Raw genomic sequence first — 20812 nt, forward strand, 5'->3', positions numbered from 1 at the left:
CATAGCTTGATAGAATGGTTTGGGTTGAGACCATCCAGTTCCAACCCCTTGCCATGGGCAGGGACACCTCCCACCAGTCCAGGTGGCTCAAGGCTTCATCCAGCCTGGCCTTGAACACCTCCAGGGAGAGGGCATCCACAGCCTCCCTGGGCAACCTGTGCCAGTGTCTCATCAAGAATTTCTTCCAAATCTCCAGTCTCAGTCTGCCTTCCTCAAGCTTTAATCCATTCCCTCTCATCCTATCACTCCCAGCCCTTGTCAAAAGTCCCTCCCCAGCTTTCTTGTAAGCCTTTCAGGTACTGGAAGGCAGCTCTAAGGTCTCCCTGGAGCCTTCTCTTCTCCAGGCTGAAAAACTCCAACTCCCTCAGCCTGTCCTCATAGCTGAGGTGCTCCAGCTCTCTGCTCACCTTCGTGGCCTCCTCTGGACCTGCTCTCTCAGGTCCATGTCCTTCCTGTGTTGAGGGCTCCAGAGCTGGGCACAGTACTCCAGGTGAGGTCTTACCAGGGCAGAGCAGAAGGCAGGAGTGTGTGTGCACAGGTGCCTGTGTTGGGGTGTGAATGTACAAGGGATGCTGGATGTAGTGAACAGCTTGGGAAGGAGTCAGCACAGGGAGCAAGGAAAAGGTGAATCACCTCACACCAGTTCCACAGCTGAGAGGATTTGGTACAACTCTTCAGTTCACTTTTATTGAAGTTCTGTGATCAGTCTTGCCCAGCTCACGTCGGTGCCACCAACACAAACCATGACATGCCACCCCAGCTTCATGTCTCACACCAGGAAGACCCAGAAATAAACCACCAGCTCCTCCCCTGTGCTGCCAGCCCCCTGGAGGCATAACCCCACTCCACCAGCTGCCTGTTCAACTCATTCAGCACCCTACTCCCAGCACCATTGCAGGATGGCTCTCTTCTCAGAGATCTATTGAAACCACTTCTCACCATCTCAGGAGGGGAACAGCTCTCCTTAGCACTGCTGGAGCAGGAGTTCTGTGCCTGCAAGGTCACTGCAGGCAGGAGTGGCCTTATCATGGAGCAAAGCCCATGGCAGGCAGGTGCAGCACAGTTTGGGAACAGCCATCAGGCAAACATTGTGCAGCTGTGTGGAAAGAGGGAGGAATGAAGAGCCCTGGATCTGAAGCTTTTCTGAATGCAGCTTTGTAAAACTGAAACACTGGACTTAGAATCATAGAATCAACAAGGTTGGAAAAGACCTCAGAGATCATCAAGTCCAACCTGTCACCCAACACCTCCTGACAACTAAACCATGGCTTCGAGTGCCACATCCAATCCCCTCTTGAGCACCTTCAGGGACAGTGACTCCACCACCTCCCTGGGCAGGAGGGAAGAACTTTCTCCCCACCTCCAGCCTAAACTTCCCCTGGCACAGCTCGAGACTGTGTCCTCTTGTTCTGGTGCATGTTGCCTGGGAGAAGAGACCAACCCCCACCTGTCTACAACCTCCCTTCAGGGAGTTGGAGAGAGCAAGAAGGTCTCCCCTGAGCCTCCTCTTCTCCAGGCTAAGCAACCCCAGCTCCCTCAGCCTCTCCTCACAGGGCTGTGCTCCAGACCTCTCCTCTGCCTCATTGATCTTCTCTGGATTTGAACCTCATTATCTCTTTCTTTAGGTGTTTTAGTTTGGGTTTTGTTTGTTTTCCCTTGGGGGTTTCCCCCTTTCCCTAGGGTACAAAGGAATTTGGTGGTGTGTGGAGACTCTCCTTCACCTTGTGGTTTTTTTTGCAGACCAACCCAGTTCTTAAGGAGAAAGGAGACTGTTAAGAGGCAAAGGGAACCAAGACAGACATGAAGTTAATACATGTGCTGGCAGGAGTGGAACTGCTGCTTTGAATTTAGGCTTTTCTTGATTTTTTTCCCCCCTTCCTAAGGAGGATTGGAATCCTTTTGTTTGGCTGCAAAGTACAGCAGACCCCTTTGTGCTGGTCTTCTGGGGACAGCTGAAATGCAAAGCCGCACAAGGCAAGCGGAGTTCCTTTGTAACGCCACAGTCTGTATCTCTCCTCCCTCATCAAAGCTTCATCCTTCCAGCCACGGGCAGCAGACAGAAAAAAAACCACCTGCAACATGTTCTCCTCTGTCAAGCAACCATTTTGTCTGGCTCCTTTCCTGATGTAGGGGAAGATCTGACTACCTTCTACTTTGCATTTAAATTCTCAGCTCTGTCTGGAAGTGCATCAGGTGAGGGCTCCAAATCAAATCTGCTTTAATTGCCACTGTGCAGGCAGCATCCTGCTATTACAGGCATGCAAATGGGGAAGCAGGTAATGGGATATATTTTTTTGCTTGCTTTTCCTCCATGGGAAGTAGTGCTGGGTTGATTCCACGATGTCAGAGACCCTTGGGTTTTCCAGCACCTGATCACCTTGCCAAACAGAGAGACCAAAGGCAGATTTGGCAGACTCCAAATCATGGTTCCTTTGCTGAGATGAATGTGTTGGCTGGGGCTTCAGTTCAGAGCACACCCAATCTCCAGCTCTGTGGTAGCCAGAAAGTACCCCAAGGTATACTGAGAAGAAAATAAGAGAGAGAAATACATGATCTGAATCAAGACACATGGCACTGGAGCTCGGTGCTGTAAAGGAAATAAGTGGCTGAATTCTTTGGAGCCTGGCAGAGGAAAGGTGAATCCAAATGGCTCCAAAAAGGGTTCCATCAGTTCTCAGCACAGGGATGAAATCTTGTCCTTGTGACCAGCTACCATGATGCCTCCACAAAGCACAAAGTGGCAACGAGCACCAGGGGAGAAGGGAAAGAGGAAGGGGAAGAGTTAGCTCTCCGAGGGTGCACTGTGTGCTGTGTGAGGGCCCAGGGGGACCCATGTGTGTGGCATCACCCTCACAGGGTGCTCTATTGCCTAACTCACTCAAGTACAACTTCTTTCTCATCTACAGATCTGTTTATTAGCCTGCAGGGAATCCACCAGGCAGTGTAACACAGATGTGCTGCTCTGTGGAGGGGAAGAGGGACCAGCAGGGTGAGCGTGGAGGCTGCTCTGGGTGATGGGAACACAGTGCACAGAACAACTACAGCTGCTGAGGTTTGGATATACAAAAACAAACCAGTGACTCAGTCTGTGTGGCAGGGCAGGAGCTGGGCTGGGAGCACACAACATGATATCCATCCCTCCTCTTACAGGGAGGCTTCCATCTTGATGCTTCTTTCACTTCTCCTTTGTACAAGTCTCACTGAGAGGTTGCTCAGTGTCTGGGCAGCAGCGTGATGGTGTGGTCCCCACCTCTCCCTCCCCACATGCACTTTGCTCAAGCATCCATCCTCAGGGTTTCCAGAGAGATGTTAAGTCTGCAGGATGCTAAACACCCAACCCAAGCCAGAAGAAAGCAAATCCCCACTCCCCAAGAAGGCACATCCCCTTGTTCACAACTCTCCCAGCCATCATCTCTTTTATTCCATACCTGGGTGAAACAGATGAAAGTTATCCATCAAACCAAGCCAATCAGGAGGTCCATTCCTTTTCCCCTCCCCCTTCTCTTCCTCTTCTTTACATTTCTATGCTTTGAAGTGGCTATCTATGTTTATTTTATTTGGTTGCTTTGTTTTCCTCTAATACAAGTGAACACAAATGTGATGTGGAGATAAATACCCTTCTCTGAAACACCTTGTGGCCACAGGAATGTGCACATTTGGATTGACACACCCACACACATTCATATATATACACACACACACACACACACATAAATATGTGCAGTCCCAAAACCAAGATGCTGTTTAAAAAGTTAAGAGGCCAAATTCCTTCTTGGCTTTGATCCTTCATTAAGAGCAAGAAGGTTACCTGAAATCATTAGTTATTCTTTATGTTCTGCCTGAGTTCCTTTTCAAAATCCCAATCAACAGAGGCAAGGAGGAGAGGGGGAAAGGCTGGTGGGAGGTAGTGTTAAGCTTTGAAAGGGAAAATTAGAGAGAATGTTTTCCTTTCTCAGTTTCTCCCTTCTGAGTTTCAGGTTAGGAGGCAGCTGTTTAAAGGATGCTTTCTCTGGATGAGTTGGCTTCAAAGTATGCCCCCATGCTGTCTGGGTTTAAGAGAGTCAATCCAAGAGACTGGGAGTGGGAGCAGGAGGGGGAAAAGGACAGAAATAAACCCCCAACCCCCAAGCCCTTTACTCTACTCTTGGGTTGGTTTGGAGCATCTTTCATTGTAAGCATCTTATTATTTGGTTCAGCAATCTCAGTCGTTCAGCTCTTCACAACAAGGATTTCCTATCCCCAATGCCAAGGGGGAAACAAATTTCTCCAAGGGATTTACCACCCCCCCCCTACACACTACAGCCCCAGATCTGAGCACTGTCAGTGCTGTGAGACTTCACTCGAGCTGGAAGAAGACCTGTGAAGGGTCCACCCCTGGCTGCTCTGCTGCAAACCGCTTAGAGATTAGACACGAGGGAACCAAGGGACATTTAATCCCATCCAACACAGGGCAGTTGTCACCCACAGACACATGCACACACATAGCCAGCTTGATACAGGAGGGCTGGGATGAGAAAAGAAAGTCACAGGTGCTGAATGAGACGTAGGCAAAGGGAAAGCGTTCCCTTGAGCATCAACAAGCCAGGCAGGTACTTAAGCTAATCATGTCAGTTACAATTGCACCCCAAGTTAAAAATCAACCAATGACATAAACAATGGCAAAGGTGGGAGGTGGTGGGGAGGGAGGGGGAGGGATCTAAAAGGCCTTGGTGGTTGTAGTGCCAGGGTCAAGAGAAGTGGGGGGAAGAAAACCCAAACCAAACCAAACATGGAGCTTCTTGGTGTTGCTGTGTCGCCACTTTAAACATACTGTTCCTTAGGACAGATGTAAGGAGCCCGGGAACCAGGAGGTGGGCAGCAGAAGGAGATGTCAGAGTGGTGAGGATAAAGATCTTGAGGGAGGTCTGACAAGGGGGTATAGACATGAGGGATCTTCTCCAGATATCGATCTTCATGTGAGTAACAGCGGGTCAGGTAATCACTCGCATTCGATATCTCTGAGTGATACTTTCCAAAGTTCTGTAAGCAGAGACAAAAGTCAAGGGGTGAAAACTCTGGGAGCAAGGGCCACAGACCACCTAACCCTTCTTCAGCTCCTTGCTGAGGCACACATCTAGCAGGGAGGGAGGCAAATCAAACAGTTCTGCAGAGAAAAACCCCAGAAACCCAGGTGGTAAATCACAGAGCCACAGAATCACCCAGCTTGGAAGGGACCTCCAAAGGTCATCTAGGTCCAGCCTCCCCCCTGCAGGGAGCAGGGACATCTTCCCCCATGGTTCCAGATTTTGCTCTCATTTCCCAAAATGTCTATTCCCTGGTGAGTTTGTAGGGATTTTGGAGGGCTTCCCCCTTGCCTGTACATGCTCTGCCCCTCTGCTGGTGAGGACAGGACAGGCTGGTTCCAAACTCTCTAAACCTTCCATACCTGAGCTTACATCATTCATGCAACCCAGGCTCATGCTCTTTGATTTAAAGGCTCCATGTGTCTGACCAGGGACTTTGGAGGAAAAATATGGTTTTGTGCCTGCTGTTTGCCTAGCAGATAGGAGTGCCTGTGCTAAGCTTCACCTAAGCCAGCAGCTCCACTGAGCACCTTGAGGTCAGTTTTGTGACTCAAATTAACTACAGAGAACACAGAGCACTCAGAAGATGGAGGCTGCTGTGTGCTCCCATGATCTCCCCTCTGCTCTTATGGATGCTTTGTAAAATCTGAGTCTTCCTCTCGAAGGGTCAAATGAAATTAAGCCACCCCACAGTCCAAAGTGATTTCTGTTGAGATAACTGTTGCAGAACTGTGGCAAGCAGTACTGAAGAAACCCTGCTTGTCTGAGCATGAAAATAGCAGAGACCCTTCCCTCTCCCACAATGTTCCATGCAAAGAGCAGCAAGAGGAGACAGAACCCCCCCTGCTCTCCTGCTGAGCCAGCAGGGCTATGCTCAGAGCAGTGTGGAGCTTTCCCACAGCCCAGGACTCTGACTCCCAGAGGGTGGCAGCAGATGGGAAGCATTCTTCCCTCTTCACAGACCCTACCTTCGGCTTGCAGCTCCTGCAAGATGACCCAAGGAGGAGGCACAGCTAGGGATGAAGTGCTTTTGATCTTCAAAACCAGCCCATGTTCATGGGCTCTCACCAAGGGCTAATCTCTTCTCTCACTCACATATTCATAAACTGGTTTGAGTTGGAAGGGACCTTAAAGATCATCTAGTTCTAACCCCCCTGCCATGGACAGGGACACCTCCCACCAGCCCAGCTTGCTCAAGGCCTCATCCTAACTAGCCTTGAACACTCCAGGGAGGGGACATCCACAGCCTCCCTGGGCACCCTGTGCCAGAGTCTTCCCACCCTCACTGGGAAGAATTTATTTAGGATAGGATAGGATAGGATAGGACAGGATAGGATAGGATAGGATAGGAGAGGATAGGATAGGATAGGATAGGATAGGATAGGATAGGATAGGATAGGATAGGATAGGATAGGATAGAATAGAATAGAATAGAATAGACCAGGTTGGAAGACACCTTTGAGATCGTCAAGTCCAACCTGTCACCCAGCACCATCTAATCAACTAAACCATGGCACCAAGCACCCCATCCAGGCTCTTCCTAAACACCTCCAGGGATGGTGACTCCACCACCTCCCTGGGCAGCACATTCCAATGGCCAATCTCTCTTTCTGGGAAGAACTTCTTCCTAACATCCAGCCTCAACCTCCCCTGGCACAGCTTGAGACTGTGTCCTCTTGTTCTGGTGCTGGTTGCCTGGGAGAAGAGATCAACCCCTGCTGGGCTACAACCTCCCTTCAGGGAGTTGGAGAGAGCAAGAAGGTCTCCCCTTAGCCTCCTAATCTCCACTCTAAAGAGAAGTCAAAGAGAGAGCAAATGTCCTGGCAATCACCTTTCATGCCTGTGGTTTGAACTGGGGCTGATAGAAGCAAGCAACTTGCCCTTGAGTCCTTCCTTGCTCTCTTTCAATACACCAGAAACAGTTGGTTTAGTGGAAGGGGCAAAGATCTGACCCTCAGGAGAAACTGCCTGAAGGAACAGAACAAACTCTTCTGCTCATCTGCTGCCGGCTCCTGGATAAATATTTCACCAGGACTCTTTAAAAAATCATCTAGGAAACAAAGTGTGACCATAATTTATTGATGGCTCAGGCTGCTGGAAGAGGCAATGAGCTAGTTGAAGGTCTGCACACTCTGAGAGCAGGACCAGCTCAGGAGCAGCCTCACTTAGAGCAGTGAAGGCTGCTAGAGGATGGAAAGTTCATCTGAGCACCAAGAAAAGAGAGCAATGCTAAGGTCAATCTGATTTTCCTTTCCTTGGCAAAACTCCCTGTCCCAGTGTTGGAAGTCAGTGATCTTGACCTGGCCAGACAGCAAATAACAACTGGCTGTAGGCTCCTTCCATTTAGAATTCCTGCCTCGCTGCCTGAATACCAGCTGGGCCATTCCCACAGCTACCTCAGGAGGGGTTTTTTTGTCCACTTCTGGCTTTTAATTGCTGAGTGAAAAGACAGAGAGGTGCTGTGCAGCTGACCTGAAAGGGAAGTTGTCTCAGTGGTTGAAGTTTAGTAAGACATAGAAGGCAAGAGGGGCTCTGAGCAAGGCTGGCAGCCTGTTAGCAGCTAAACTGGAGGGTGGGTTTGGCTGTGCTTTGGGCATGCATAGGACTTCACACTAATATGAGCACTCAACAGGTCTGCTAGACAGAGTGGTCTGGTAGCAATGAGGCTCTCAACATAAATAGACATCCTGTATAAACTGAGCTGGGTGTTAGCATCTGACACTGGAAGAAGCAGAAGGGGGTTTATGGGCTGCCTATTACCAATATACTGAGTCAGTAAAGCAAGTTTCTTTCTGCTTTCCTGTTAGTCAGTGTGGGCATGGAGCAAGCACTCCTGAATAAGGCTAAATAAGTGGACTTCCCCCCTCCAGCACTTTTATTTTGCCAGGTCAGTATCAATGAGTTCTTTGCTCTCTGGCCAGAGTTTTGTGCTCACTTTACACAGGCAGGAGTGGAGCAGCTGGAGAATGCCAGCATCAGGTCTGAAGGAAGAGACTTCCCTATCTCCTTTCACCTCCCTTCATCACATGAAGCCAAGAGTCACATTTCTCCAGCCTTGTTCCCTGATCTCATTTCTAAGCAGCAAGAAAAGGGAAGGGAAGAAAATCAGCCTGATGTTTATTAACATATTTAGCAGCTGGTGCCCTTTGACTTCCTTCCCCAGTCCCACTGTGACTTTCCCCAAATCTAATTTATCTTTAAGAAAGTTTGCAATTAAATTAGGGATAATGAACTAATTAAATTGAACTGGCACACAATTCCACCACCTTCCCCCACCTGACTGCTCCCACTTGCTTTTGTTTCCAGCCTGACTCTCCATACAATTCCTCATTATCTGGGTTACATCCTCCCCTCTCGGTTTTGTTTTCAAGAGCTTGATTAAAGGGGATGTCAGCAATCTAACCATCCCAGACAGCCTGGCAGATTACCTTTACTTGATGGAATGAGTGAGCTTTCATTTCTGTCATGGCTTACTCTCAACCCTTCTCCATCCCCTCTACACTGGTCTCCAGCTTATTTTTTGTTGTTTGCAGATCATGTCTTGGGTGTGCTGCAGGCAGCTTGCTCTTTGAGCTGACCATATCCTACACTTTTAATCATCTTCTTGGTCTAAAAGTAAAAACTCAAAGTCCTGAGGATTTCCCTGCTCTAGTCTCTGGAAAAATCTGAAGACTGCTACCTGTATGAATAGAATAGAATAGAATAGAATAGAATAGAATAGAATAGAATAGAATAGAATAGAATAGAATAGAATAGAATAGAATAGAATAGAATAGAATAGAATAGAATGGGATGGGATGGGATGGGATGGGATGGGATGGGATGGGATGGGATGGGATGGGATGGGATGGGATGGGATGGGATGGGATGGGATGGGATGGGATGGGATGGGATGGGATAGAATGGGATAGAATGGGATAGAATGGGATAGAATGGGATAGAATGGGATTAACCAGGTTGGAAGAGACCTTTGAGATCATTGAGTCCAACCTATCACCCAACACCATCTAATCAACTCAACCATGGCACCAAGCACCCCATCCAGTCTCTTCCTAAAGACCTACAGTGATGGGGACTCCACCACCTCCCTGGGCAGCACATCCCAATGGCCAATCTCTCTTGCTGGGAAGAACTTCTTCCTAACATCCAGCCTGAACCTCCCTTGGCATAGATTGAGACTATGTCCTCTTGTTCTGGTGCTGGTTGCCTGGGAGAAGAGACCAACCCCCACCTGGCTACAACCTTTCTTCAGGTAGTTGTAGAGAGCAAGAAGGTCTCCCCTGAGCCTCCTCTTCTCCAGGCTAAGCAACCCCAGCTCCCTCAGCCTCTCTGCCAAGTGTTGCTGCAACCACAGGTACCTCCCAGGCTGCTCCTGCTCTGTTTGACACCTTACCTAGGAGGCATAATCATTGTCTTTAGCAAAGAACAAACATCAATGTCTCTGGAACGAGCAGGAACCAGTGGCCCTGAGCTTGCTCTTAGGAGTGGTGGACTTTTGTGAGGACAAAACTGAGGACAAGTGGGACAAAGGGGCTCTCCCCCTGGGTTCAGACAAGCCAAAGGCTGAAACTCCTGAAGGGCAAGGCCTGTGATGAGGGAATGCACCCACAGACACATGCAAGTGTTACTGATGCAGCAAACTTGCTCACTAAGTTGCATTCCTTCTTGCAGCATGCTTTTGACTCTTGTTGTCCACAGTACATACCTGTTCTGTGTTCCTATAGCACCTCAGACCATCAATAACCTTTAGCATTCCTCCCTTGCCCTTTCTCTCCCAAGTCTCTAGCCTTCTGGAGTCAGAGCAGGGCTGTTATCCTCATGGAGATACTAGAAAAGGAGCCACCTTAGCTCTCTGCTTCATTTCTCCTGGAAATTGGGAATGGAAGACCTGGGGGAAGTATCCAGGCAGCCTTGGTGTTGATAGGAAGGGGATGTGGCAACTGGGAACTGAGCCAAGGCTGCTGCATTTGATGGTTCTCCCCAGCATCCCCAGCCCAGGCTGCACCAGATCACTGGTGCAGGTTTAATACTTTGATAGAGACATTCAGAAAGGAGACTGGGGGGATCTGCACCCTGGTCACTCATTTCTTGGGATTTTGGTGGCATTTTCACAGTTCTGAGCTGTTCTGGTGGTAAGAGGTACAAGAAATTGCCAAAGAAAACAGAGAGCAGAAGCATGGGGAGGGGAAGAAATAATTAAAGCAGCATTAAAAACAAAGAGAGAGAGAAAGGAATTGCCCTGATCTGTGGTGTCTTAACAGGGAGATTACACCTTCAAAGCACCATGTGACTGGTTTTATTCTTTACTTCAGAGAAACTGGCAGGATTTCCAACTTTGGATTTGGAGGATTACTGCCCTGTGGCTGACAATAAAATCCTCCAGCCCAGGGAGGACGAGGTGAGACCTCCCAAGATGGCTTAGGGAGGGCTTGCTTTGGTTTTTTTTAGCAGTGGGAACAATCCTTCAGTGCAGTCCAAGGTGCTGTTGGGAATTGGGGCTGAAGGCATGAGGGAGAGTGGCTGCTTTCCACCCCATCCTCCTCTGGGCTGCCATCTCCATCCTCACTGCCCCTTGGTGATGGGCAGGCAGGTTCCTGGGAGCTGACAAAGGGACCCCACAACAGAATGGAGGGAAGGAAAAAAACCAAACTGATCCAAAACTTACTGTCCACTCTCACTTGTTACGTCTACGAAGACCTTGATCCTCATTCTGGGAGCAGAGGTGGATGAGACACCACAAGAGAGAGAGGTTACTCTTTAGGTCCGGGCCAGGCCTGCTGTAGGCACTTACCTAGGAAGGCTTTTGCTACAGCAAGGGAACTACAGGGCTGCTTCCAACACAGGAAAACCAAGGACCACAGGGAGAGCAGCAGACTGAACTAACCCGTTGCACACCTTCCAGGCATGTTCCTGCTCCACCTTCACCCACCCAGATGCTCCTGGTCTGCAAGTAGGCACTAATCAACAGTGGGACCTCTTTAATAACACCATTTTCCTCCTGCTTATCCTGCACAGAGCTGTTCCTGTCCTTCCCAAGGATCCAATTCCCTCACCCTTTACCTTCTACAAACCATTGCCATGTCCTTCCTAAAGATCTGATCCCTTCATCCTTTATCTTCTTTTCCAAAGCATTCCCCAGTTCTTCCCAAGGATCCAATTCCCTCACCCTTTACCTTCCACAAACCATTCCTCTGTCCTTCCTAAGGATTCAATTCCCTCACCCTTTATCTTCTGCAAACCATTCCCCTGTCCTTCCTAAGGACCTCATTCCCTCACCCTCTGTCTTCTTCTCCAAACCATTCCCTCTCCATCCCCAGGCTATCCTGAACTGTTTGCCTCCTTTGATCTACACTGAGTGACCCAGGAGGGATTCAGTGAGCTGCAACACAGTTCCATTTCTCCCTTTGTCTCCTTCCTTGACTCCTCAGCCTCCTCTACAGCTCTTCATGGAGAACCCCAGTGGGGCTGTAGCCCATCAAACCCTTAGCCTCTTCCTTCCACTTAAAAGGCAGCAAATAGAAGGGAAGGAGCAAGGCAGAAGCTGCAGACACTACAGCTCAGGGAACATACAGGAGACAGGGAGAGTCATAGCCAAGGAGGGGACTGCTAATGGCATCTCCTTGGCATCACCCAGCACATCTCCCAGGATGCAGCAAAGGAGAGTTCTCTCCCTTTCAGTTAGGGGTCTGATGGCCTTAATATCTGACAAAAGATAAGGGAATGCAAGAAGAGCTGAAGGTGCCTCTCTCCACTGCAAACACCCTTCCACCTCAAAGGGTCACTGGTAGCTAGAGATGGTCCCAAACAACCACTTGTAGGTTTAAACACAACCTGAGTTCTAATCACTCCCTGCTGCAGGACCTGAGCCTGAAGGCTCTTGGTGACACTTAAAAGAAGTGATCAGAAAATTGTAAGCCCTGGTCTCTAATTTTGAGGAGAGCATCAAGGAAGAGACTCTTTCTCGAGCAGCCAAACGTGCTGCCTGCACCAACCTCCTGCAACACAGCATCTTCTATTTTTTTGTTGCATACTCCAGCTCTCTTTTATCCACTGACTCTTTCAGATGCAGGAACCTTTGTGTGTTCCCATATTCTCTCACATACTCTTCCACCTTGCTCTTTCACACATGCACATATGCTCCATCTTAGCTAGAGTTGCTTCCATGCACACAAACTCTTCGTTATTTCCCCCTCCCAACCAGTCCCATTTGCTTTCTCTCCCCTTCTCACACTGACTAGATTGGAGAGGCCCTCTTAACATCTCCACGAGGCTGTTGGCTTCTGCTCTATGCTGCTTCATGCTGCTAAGCCCTGCAGGATTTCCCCTAAGCAAATCCCTCACCCAAAGATGCGCTCTTCAAACCCACCTCATTTCTCCCTGTGTCTCCAGCCACACTGACTGCAGAGGGGGGCAGCCCCCTGTTCTGAAACAAAGCCATTAACCCCTTACCCCTCCCACATGCCTCACCTCGCTGTAGAAAGCAAAGGAAAGCACTGCAAAGAGCATGCACAGAAGGCAAGACAAGGCAGAGGCATTCCTGTCAGCACCCCCCGAAATCAGGGTAGCAGAGAGAGAGAGCAGCGATCGTGGGCAGCGTGCGGGAGATGGAGGGAGCCGGGAGGAAGACAGACTGGATGCACAGGGACCACGCCAGAGGAGAGGGAGGAGATGCAAGGGGTGGGCAGCACTGACTTGAGAAGGGTGCAGTGAGGAAGGCAGAGTGCATTTGTGTACCTTGAGGCCAGAATCTGAGGGGAAAGGGCCTAGAGTGACATGCGCTAGCGTAAGCTGGGCTGGATGGTTGCATACTCGACTAGGTCTCCGCCAGCATGGATGGAGGTCCGAGGGCTGGGTGACGAGGCCAGAGCGGACGTGTCCAGCTCTGCATAGTGGACATCACAGTCCTTGTTGCCAGAGTTCTGGAGAGAAGAGAGCAGCAAGGCGGAGGGGACACGAGAGGAAGGAGTCGGAGTCGAAGGAGGGAGGTGGAGGGGTGGGGGAGTGAGAGCACAGGAACCGTGCGGGCAGTGAGTGAATGAGACAGGAGAGGGAGCGTGTGGAGGGAGGAAGAAGAGAAGGGTGAGAGAGAGGGAGGAAGAAAAAACCAGTTAAAAAGAAGGAGGTAGGGAGATAATGAACAAGTAGTCAGGTAAAACCCCAAATCAAAGCACAGGTCCCAGAGGCACTGCTCCCCAGATCCACCACGGAGCTGAGTGACTCAGCCCAGGCTGGCAGCACTCCCAGCAGCTGCCCCTTTTACTGGGGCTGCTCCCAGCAACATCTCACTGCTTTCATCTTCCCATCAGCTCCTCTGGGATCAGCATCCTCTTTAGCCTGTGGTGATTCAGTGAGGTGAAGCAGACAGGATAGGAATGAGGAGGTAAAGACTTGGTCTGCCTTTCTCTGGGACTAGAGGAGGTACTGAGATACAAAGTTCAGGAAGAAAGAGTTCTGCAGAGCACAGGCTTAGGTCTGAGACTGGAGCTGGCATTACTAATTTTCTTAGATGTCTACAGACACTCAGTCTGGGGCCAGACATGAAGCAAGAGAGGCCACAGGATGCACATCTTTCATGCCAACAACTTGCCACTGCCACCTGGTCACCTCCCTAAAGGCAGGAGAGAAGGTGACCTCAAGCCTCCTGGGCTCCCAGCTTCCAGCTTTGCTGAGCACCACAGGGAAAGTGGAGGCTGGAAAGGTGGCTCCAGCAGTGCTTCCTTTTCACTGGAGGGGATTTCTCCATGGACTTTTCCCTGCTTTCTGACGCTCTTGGGCTTGCTCCTGCTCCCTGTTGCTTGTTTGGTGCAGAATTTATTGCAATATCAATAATGTGACTTGTGTACAAGGTCTATAGCAGTGCCACATGCAAGCACTCTGTGTAAATCATCACCACTGGCACCCCAGTAATTGCCCTGTAAACTGAAAGGAATTATTTTGCTGTCTGCAGCAATAAGGCTTTCCCTTCTACCTGTGCAAATGGTTGTAGCTGACATAAACACTAATCATACCTCTGCTCCTACATGCATTGTACCTGCTGCTGGCTCCTGCCCCCTCTCACACACAAAGCCACACATCCCCATTGGCACAGGCACTGCCATGTGTGCCCAGGGCACACCTTTGCTTTTACCCACACACATCCCTCTGCGCACAGACACAGGTGGGTGCCAGCACCATGCACACTCTTTGTGTCACCTGGAGCACACTGAGCTTTCAGCCCATTCACTCTTCATTGGACAGCCTCAGAGAAACCAAAGCTTTTAGCACACAAGAGCCTCAGAGATAACTGCTGCAGGCCACACCATAACCCCTCTGCCTACTTACCATAGGTCATCAAGTCCAACCCAACACCACCATGGCCACTAAACTATGTCCCCAAGTGCCATGGCCACAGGTTTCTTGGACACCTCCAGGCATGGTACTTCCATCACCTCCTTGGGCAGCCTGTTCCAACACCTTACCACTCTTGCAGGAAAGAAATTGTTCCTGATCTCCAATCTCAGCCTCCCCTGGCACAATTTCAGGCCACTTCTTCTCTTTCTATCACCTGATACTAGGGAGAAGAGACCAACTCCCACCTCACTGCAGCCTCCTTTCAGGGAGTTGTAGAGAGCAATGAGGTCTCCCCTCAGCCTCCTCTTCACACTAAACAGCCCCAGTGCCTTCAGCTGCTCCTCATGAGAGTTGTTCTCTAGACCCTTCACCAGCTTCTGTACCCTGGATCGTCCACTCCCCTGGCCTTGCATGTTTCTGTGCTGTCAGCTTTGTGTTCTCATTCCCACACAGCAACAGAGAGATTCCTTTGCAGTCTCTGACACAGGGCCCAGCCCTGCTCCCTTCTGCAGGTATCCTGTCCCTGCAGACATGTCCCAGCCTCTCCCCTTCACCTGGTCCCCTGCCAGCACAGACACAAACCCGCACGCCCTCCTCCACCTGCCTCCTATTTTTCTCCTGGCTCCTCTCCCATTTCCCTCTCCCTTGCTCTTTGCCATCTCTATTGACTTTCTGACTCCCATTCTAGTGCTGTGAAATTGTCAACCCCAGGCAGTGGCTTTCATGCTGCCCTGAGATGAATTTAGCTTATCCCAAATTAGGAGGTTTTGCACAATTCATTTGAAGCTGAGTGCATCCACCCCATGCTCCTGCAGACTCCATTCCCTTCAACTCTCATCTTCTTCACTCCCCTCCCAAGGAAAATCTCCAGGTGAAGTACAAGCAGAACAATAATATCCTGCTTTGCTTTTCCCTTGCCCTCTGATGGGGCCTAGAGCCACACATAAAACAGCAGCTGCCTACATCTGCAACTCAACACACCTCAAAATGAGGTGGCAGAGACCCAGCGAAGCTGAAGGCAATGTGCTTCCCTCCTCCTCCTCATACTGACCCTTCTCTCAGGTCAAGTGCTGTGCAGGTCTAGCTTGCCTTGGTCACCTTAGCCTGCTGCTGGGTCTGAGCTGAGTGTGCTGGTTTTGGTAACCACCACTACCCCTGCTGCAGCTCCCTGCAGGTTTCCACACGGGAGTTATCCCAGCCAGACACCCCACAGCATCCCCTAGCAGGGCAGGGCATGAGTCCAACGTGAGCAGGAGGCCTCTGCAATGATCAGGGGTGAAGAAAAGGGATGTCAGTGAGTGGTCCTTGCAAGGAGGAGGGCAAAAGCTGGTTCCTTTGCAAAGTGTGGCTGGGCAACGTGATGCACAGCAGGGCCTGGCTGTGCAGTGTGTGCTGCCTGGCTTATCTGGGAAGAATCCAGCAAAACCAGCACTCCTTGGCAGCAAAGTGACACCCTCCTTCCCCTTGCCAGTCACAAACTTGAATAGCCTGCTGCCTGCCCAAAGGAGATGAGAGATTTAGCAAGAAATGGGAGCAAGCCTCCTCTCGTTCCTGGGGAGAGAAGCCAAGAGGTGGGGGAGGGGGAGGTGTGGGGGGAGCCTGACGCCACCTACAGACACTGCCAGCCAAGCTGACCAGAGGACAGGTCCAATTCACAGCTGTGCTAGACTCGTGCCAAGAGTGGGCAGAGCTGTGACAGTGGTGGTTGGGTCACTCAGAGGTCACATCCTGGCTGCAGAGGGAGCTTCTTCACGGGCCAGATGAAACGAGGGCTCCAGAGCCCATCGCCTCTTGCCTCAAGCCAGGGGTGAGGAGTACTGAGTGCCAAACCTGGGGCACAGAAATGCATCTTCTCAGACCAGGATTGAGAGCAGCAAACTCAGTTCCCATGGTTACTGAGCAGCTCCACATCAGGCCCTATCTCACATCACTAACTCTGCCACCTAATTAACTGCCTGCTCGTTATTTCCCAAAATGAGCTCCTCTGTCCTCCTGCTCACCTGAAATGCAGCTCTCAGATGCTCTGCACTGGCTCTAGCATCCTGTCCTTCATTTGAAACTCCCCTACCACTCAGCAAGCATTAGACAGAGCTGGAGAAAGCCCCCAGGTCTGAGGGAGGCCTCCAAAGGGAAGTTTGTTCTCAGGGACATCAGCCACATCCAGCTGGGATGGAGCAAACAGGATCACACCCCTGCAGCTCACAGAGCTCTGCATTTTGACTCCCAATGCCCTCAGCAGCTGCCTTGCTGTAGACTTCTGCTAGCTAAAGGTCACTGGGCCCTGTCCTCCCATTATCTGCACAGGAATATGCATTAAAGGGTCATACCAGGATGAACTGGAGGGAGTTGTAATTAGTTCTGCTCATGAAATGCTACTCCACTATGGGCTGATACTTCTGCTGCCTTCTCAAGCAGCTCTAGCAGCACCAGGCTTGGTGTGTGCCATTCTGAGCCAGCCCTCAAGGAGGGAGGCTTGGAGAGAGACCTGCAGCATTTTCATGGGAATCCTGTGTCTCCCATGGAGGATGGGGTGAGCAGGGAAAGCAAGCCTGGGAGGAGGAGGGTTTTCTGTTTTCTCCCCAAGAGAGGATTCTAATCCTGCCTATGTCTTTGCCCTTTGAATCTAACATTTCCTCCTTCAGCCTCAGTCCCTGCAAAGCAGCCTTTCCCTCATGGCTCTTAGCATCCCTCCCTGACCCTTAATCTCACTGCTGCTGCTGCTGCCTCCCGTGAGCATCTCCCTGTCTGAGGCTGCACAAATCCCCCTGCTCCCTCTCCCCCCCCCAAATAAAAAGGGGGCTTAAAGAATTTGTAGTCAATTAGGAGTCAAACCCTGGCACACTCTGCCCTGCAGAAAATTGCACTGTGAAGCTCTCACTGCAGCTTCTGCTGCTTCCTTCAGCTGCAGACTCTGAAGGGGCTCAGTTGCAGGAGGTGAAGTGTCAGCAGGGTTAAGATAGCTGCCTTGTAGGCTTAGCTGTCAAATGTAGGTTGAGATGAGACTGCCAGGGTTTGTGACAGTCCTCTGATGAAGGTTTGGAAGAAACAGGGAGTTCTACTGAGGGCTGACCCAGGAAAGCACAGCACAAGGACCTCTGAATCAGTCTGGTGTTTAGGAGGTGGGCTGAGACCAAAGTGCAGATGTTGCCTTCCTCCAGGAGAGGAAAAGCTCCTGGACTGTGAAGCTGCTTGTTCCACCCCCTGTGGCTGGTGAGGTTTCTCACCATTTCACCTGGGTGAAAGCTGTCAGGCTGGGGGTGAGGCTGAGGTCAGGTAGCACCATCAGCACCCTTCTCTCCTTACCATTTTGTCAGAGTAGGGAGAGGGCTCACTGGCTGCCATGTCATAGTATGGAGTCTGCAAAGCAAGCCTCTGGATTTCCTCCTCATGCTTCATGTTGTCTAAGTGAACAACCTGCAACAAAGGAGAGAGAGGTGAGGAGATCCTTCTGTCACAGCTTGGGACAGTGTCTGCATCAGGAGACACCACCACAAGACATCCCCATGAAGGGCAGTGCATCCTACCTTCTCCCTTGCTCCTACCACATGCTTTGCCTCCTGATCTCTTTCTGTCATCCTCACTGCCCTCACCACCACTCATGACATTCAAAATGGGCTTTGGGGATGCTCCAAGGTCCTCACACCTAAGAGTCCATCTGAGCACCACCTCCTTTGGAATTCAATCCCCACAAAAGCCAGCAGGCAGGACCCAAATTACAGCTTTCCATTAGTCTCAGCCCTTTTTAATCAGAGTTCTGGGCACACAAGCCCTTACCTTCTGCCCCTCAAACCTAGGCTGGGCACTGCTTTGCCCTCAGAAACCTGGCTTCCCAAAATGTAGGCACTACAGAAACTGCTTGGCATCAGTTTTCCTTGCCAGAGGAAGGAACTTGCAGCTGGGCTGGGGAGTTGTACCTGGATGTCTTCTGCAGTCAGGTGGCTTTTCATCTCCTGTTTCCTCTTTGGTGGAGGGGCAGGTTTGTGGGATGGAGGCAAGTCAGTTCTGCAGGTAAAGAAGTGGTTGCTGATCAGAGAGCAAGAGAAAAGCAAGGCTTCTTGCTTTGAGAGAACAGAACAAGCTGGAGCCTGCATGCACCAAAGGTTTGATTGTGTTTGTCACCTACCTGCCAATATAATCTTATAGATAATTCTCAGGAGCCACCCCCTCCATGCCCTCTTTCTCACCCCAATTACAATTGTTAATAGAAATAAACTCCCTTCTAGCATTTTGTGCCTAATTCCAAGCCAACCCCCATGGCAGGCTGCAGATCCTGAGGGTGCAGCTGGGATGTCAGACTCCAGGGACTCTTTTGGAATGGCTTCAGATCCTGCCATGGGAGAGGGCTCCTTGCAGGGCTCTGGGCTGCTGGCAAGTGGTCACTGCAAAGCAAGAAGGTGATTCCAGCCCCAGTTCAGGAGTTTAGCAGGAACAGCAGCCCCTGCCCCAGGTTTCCCAGGAGGAGTTAGAATCCTCCTCTATGAATGTCCACAGGGACATTTATCCCTGACCCCTGCCCAGGGGATCAGCCTTGGCCCCAGAGCACCAGGCTTGGCAGCCATCATAATCCCAGCCTGGAGCCTGCCTCTGCACATTCTGCTCATATGCAGAGATGTCTCTAATCCTTTTACAAAACTTATTAAAACTCTGCTCCACTAATGAGCTGCCTCTCCCTCCCTCCTCTCTCTCTGCAACCCCCCACCAGACCTCCTCACAGAGATGGGTGACTTCCCTGGGCAACCTAATGGATCTCAGCATGGCACCAGAGTGTATGGGGTGAGGGGAAGAGCAAAAAGGGTGCCTGAGGCTCTACACAACATTGACTTTATGGCTGTAAAGGAAAGAAAGGCTATTAACTTCCTGAGGCTTTGGAGTAGACTCCAAAGAGAGGCAGCAGCTCTGCAGACCAGGGCACCTTTGTATTTCTGTTCTCATCTAAAGTGGCTCTTCCCTGTGCCTGCTTGGAGAGCCATTGTGGGAAGTGGATTGTCTGAATGCATCTCTAGCACAAGCCTGATGCTGTTGATGCAATTTCACCTTGTGGTGCTTGCTTTTTTTTTGAGCCTGTGTGTGCCTTTCTGTCTCTCCTCCTGCTTTCCCTGGGTCTCTTCCCTCCCTCTCCTCCTATCCTCCCATGCCCTCTCTCAAATGGGATTAAATGGAGCACAAAATGTGGCCAAGATACAACAACAATGAGGTAGAAGGGTTATGGAAGATAAAAGCAACTTCGAGCCCTTGGGCTTTCCATGCCTCCCCGATGAGGTGGGAAGGAAGCAGGGGTGGGGAGTGTGCTCTTGTGGAAAGGCAGTGACAAGAGAAGAGCTTTTGGGGAAGAGGCCAGGGCAAACATCTCTCAAGAGGGCTCTGTTCATGCTTTATAGGCTGAACTGCACACCACTAAATTCCCTGCCTGGGATTTGTGCTGCACAGTGTTGGGCAGAGCCACACAAGTACCTGTCAGAGAGGAGCCCCTGGAGCATCTCCTCTCCCTGCTCCTGTGGTGCCAGAACTTCTGTCTGCAGGCTGCCTCCATGGCTGCACAAGTGGAAGGCTGAGTGGATGCTAATCCTTTCTTTACTCTTTGGGATACATTCAGAGGTGCTTAGGGTCTACCAGAGATTCCCCCCCCACCCCATGACACAATTTGATTCAGTCTAATTCATAGAATGGTTTGGGTTGGAAGGGATCTTCAAGACCATCCAGTTCCAAGCCCCTTCCATGGGCAAGGGACACCTCCCACCAGCCCAGCTTGCTCAAGGCCTCATTCAGCCTGGCCTTGAACACCTCCAGGAAGAGGACACCCACAGCCTCCCTGGGCAGTCTGTTCCAGTGTCTTTCTACCCTCACTGTACAGAACCTCTTCCTAATCTCCAGTCTCAATCTCCCCCCATTTTCATTTGTTTTTTTCATAACCCTGAAGCCCTTTCTCTGAAAAATGAACAGGATCTTCTCCAGTGCAGGAGGTGAGAGTGGCACTGAGCAGCTGCACCATGTCCAAGGATGTGCTGCAGCAAGAGCAGCATCTGGGTGAGCATCGTCGCGCTTCAGCTTCCACTTCAGGCTTGTGATGAGAGCTACACAAATTGGAAGGCAGGAGGATGGAAAGCACTAGGGGTGCCAAGGCGGGGAAGAGAGTCAGAGGAAGGTGGCAGGCAGGAAGAAATGGCAGGGGAAATTTTGCTGTCGAGCTTGCAGGTAGGGGAAGAGCCAGAAGTGCTCTCTGTCTGCTGCTCCATCCAGCAGCACCAGGCTCTGCAGGGTTACTCACAGGTCACTGTCGGTCTCGGTGCGGTTCTTCTGCTGCCTCCTGTAGACAATAATGACAGTGACAACCACCCCGATGATGAGAGCTGCTGCAATGGCTCCTCCCACGATGCCAATAATGCCTCCTGGGGCGCCTTGAGGTAGTGGCTTGTCTGCAA

The 20812-nt window shown here is 50.6% G+C and overlaps 1 protein-coding gene across 6 annotated transcripts in view; it reads right to left on the reverse strand.

The window, feature by feature from the left end:
• Positions 1-2153: 2153 nt before the first annotated feature.
• Positions 2154-20812, reverse strand: part of NECTIN1 (nectin cell adhesion molecule 1) — a 114923-nt gene continuing 96264 nt past the window's right edge. Inside the window, exons 6-11 of one of the 6 annotated variants that reach the window (XM_054176217.1) lie at positions 20659-20806; positions 18308-18395; positions 17697-17807; positions 12873-12982; positions 10729-10773; positions 4863-5019 (exon numbers count right to left, since the gene is read on the reverse strand). In XM_054176217.1, the coding sequence (XP_054032192.1) occupies positions 4971-5019; positions 10729-10773; positions 12873-12982; positions 17697-17807; positions 18308-18395; positions 20659-20806 (551 nt within the window). In that variant the 3' untranslated portion in view covers positions 4863-4970. Of the gene's footprint in view, positions 2522-4735; positions 5020-10728; positions 10774-12797; positions 12983-17696; positions 17808-18307; positions 18396-20658; positions 20807-20812 lie in introns of those variants that run through there. The other 5 variants (XR_008463010.1, XM_054176219.1, XM_054176220.1 and 2 more) reach the window with 5 other exon arrangements.

The sequence above is a fragment of the Dryobates pubescens genome, chromosome 34 (genome assembly GCF_014839835.1).
Source record: "Dryobates pubescens isolate bDryPub1 chromosome 34, bDryPub1.pri, whole genome shotgun sequence".
Classification (NCBI taxonomy): domain Eukaryota; kingdom Metazoa; phylum Chordata; class Aves; order Piciformes; family Picidae; genus Dryobates; species Dryobates pubescens.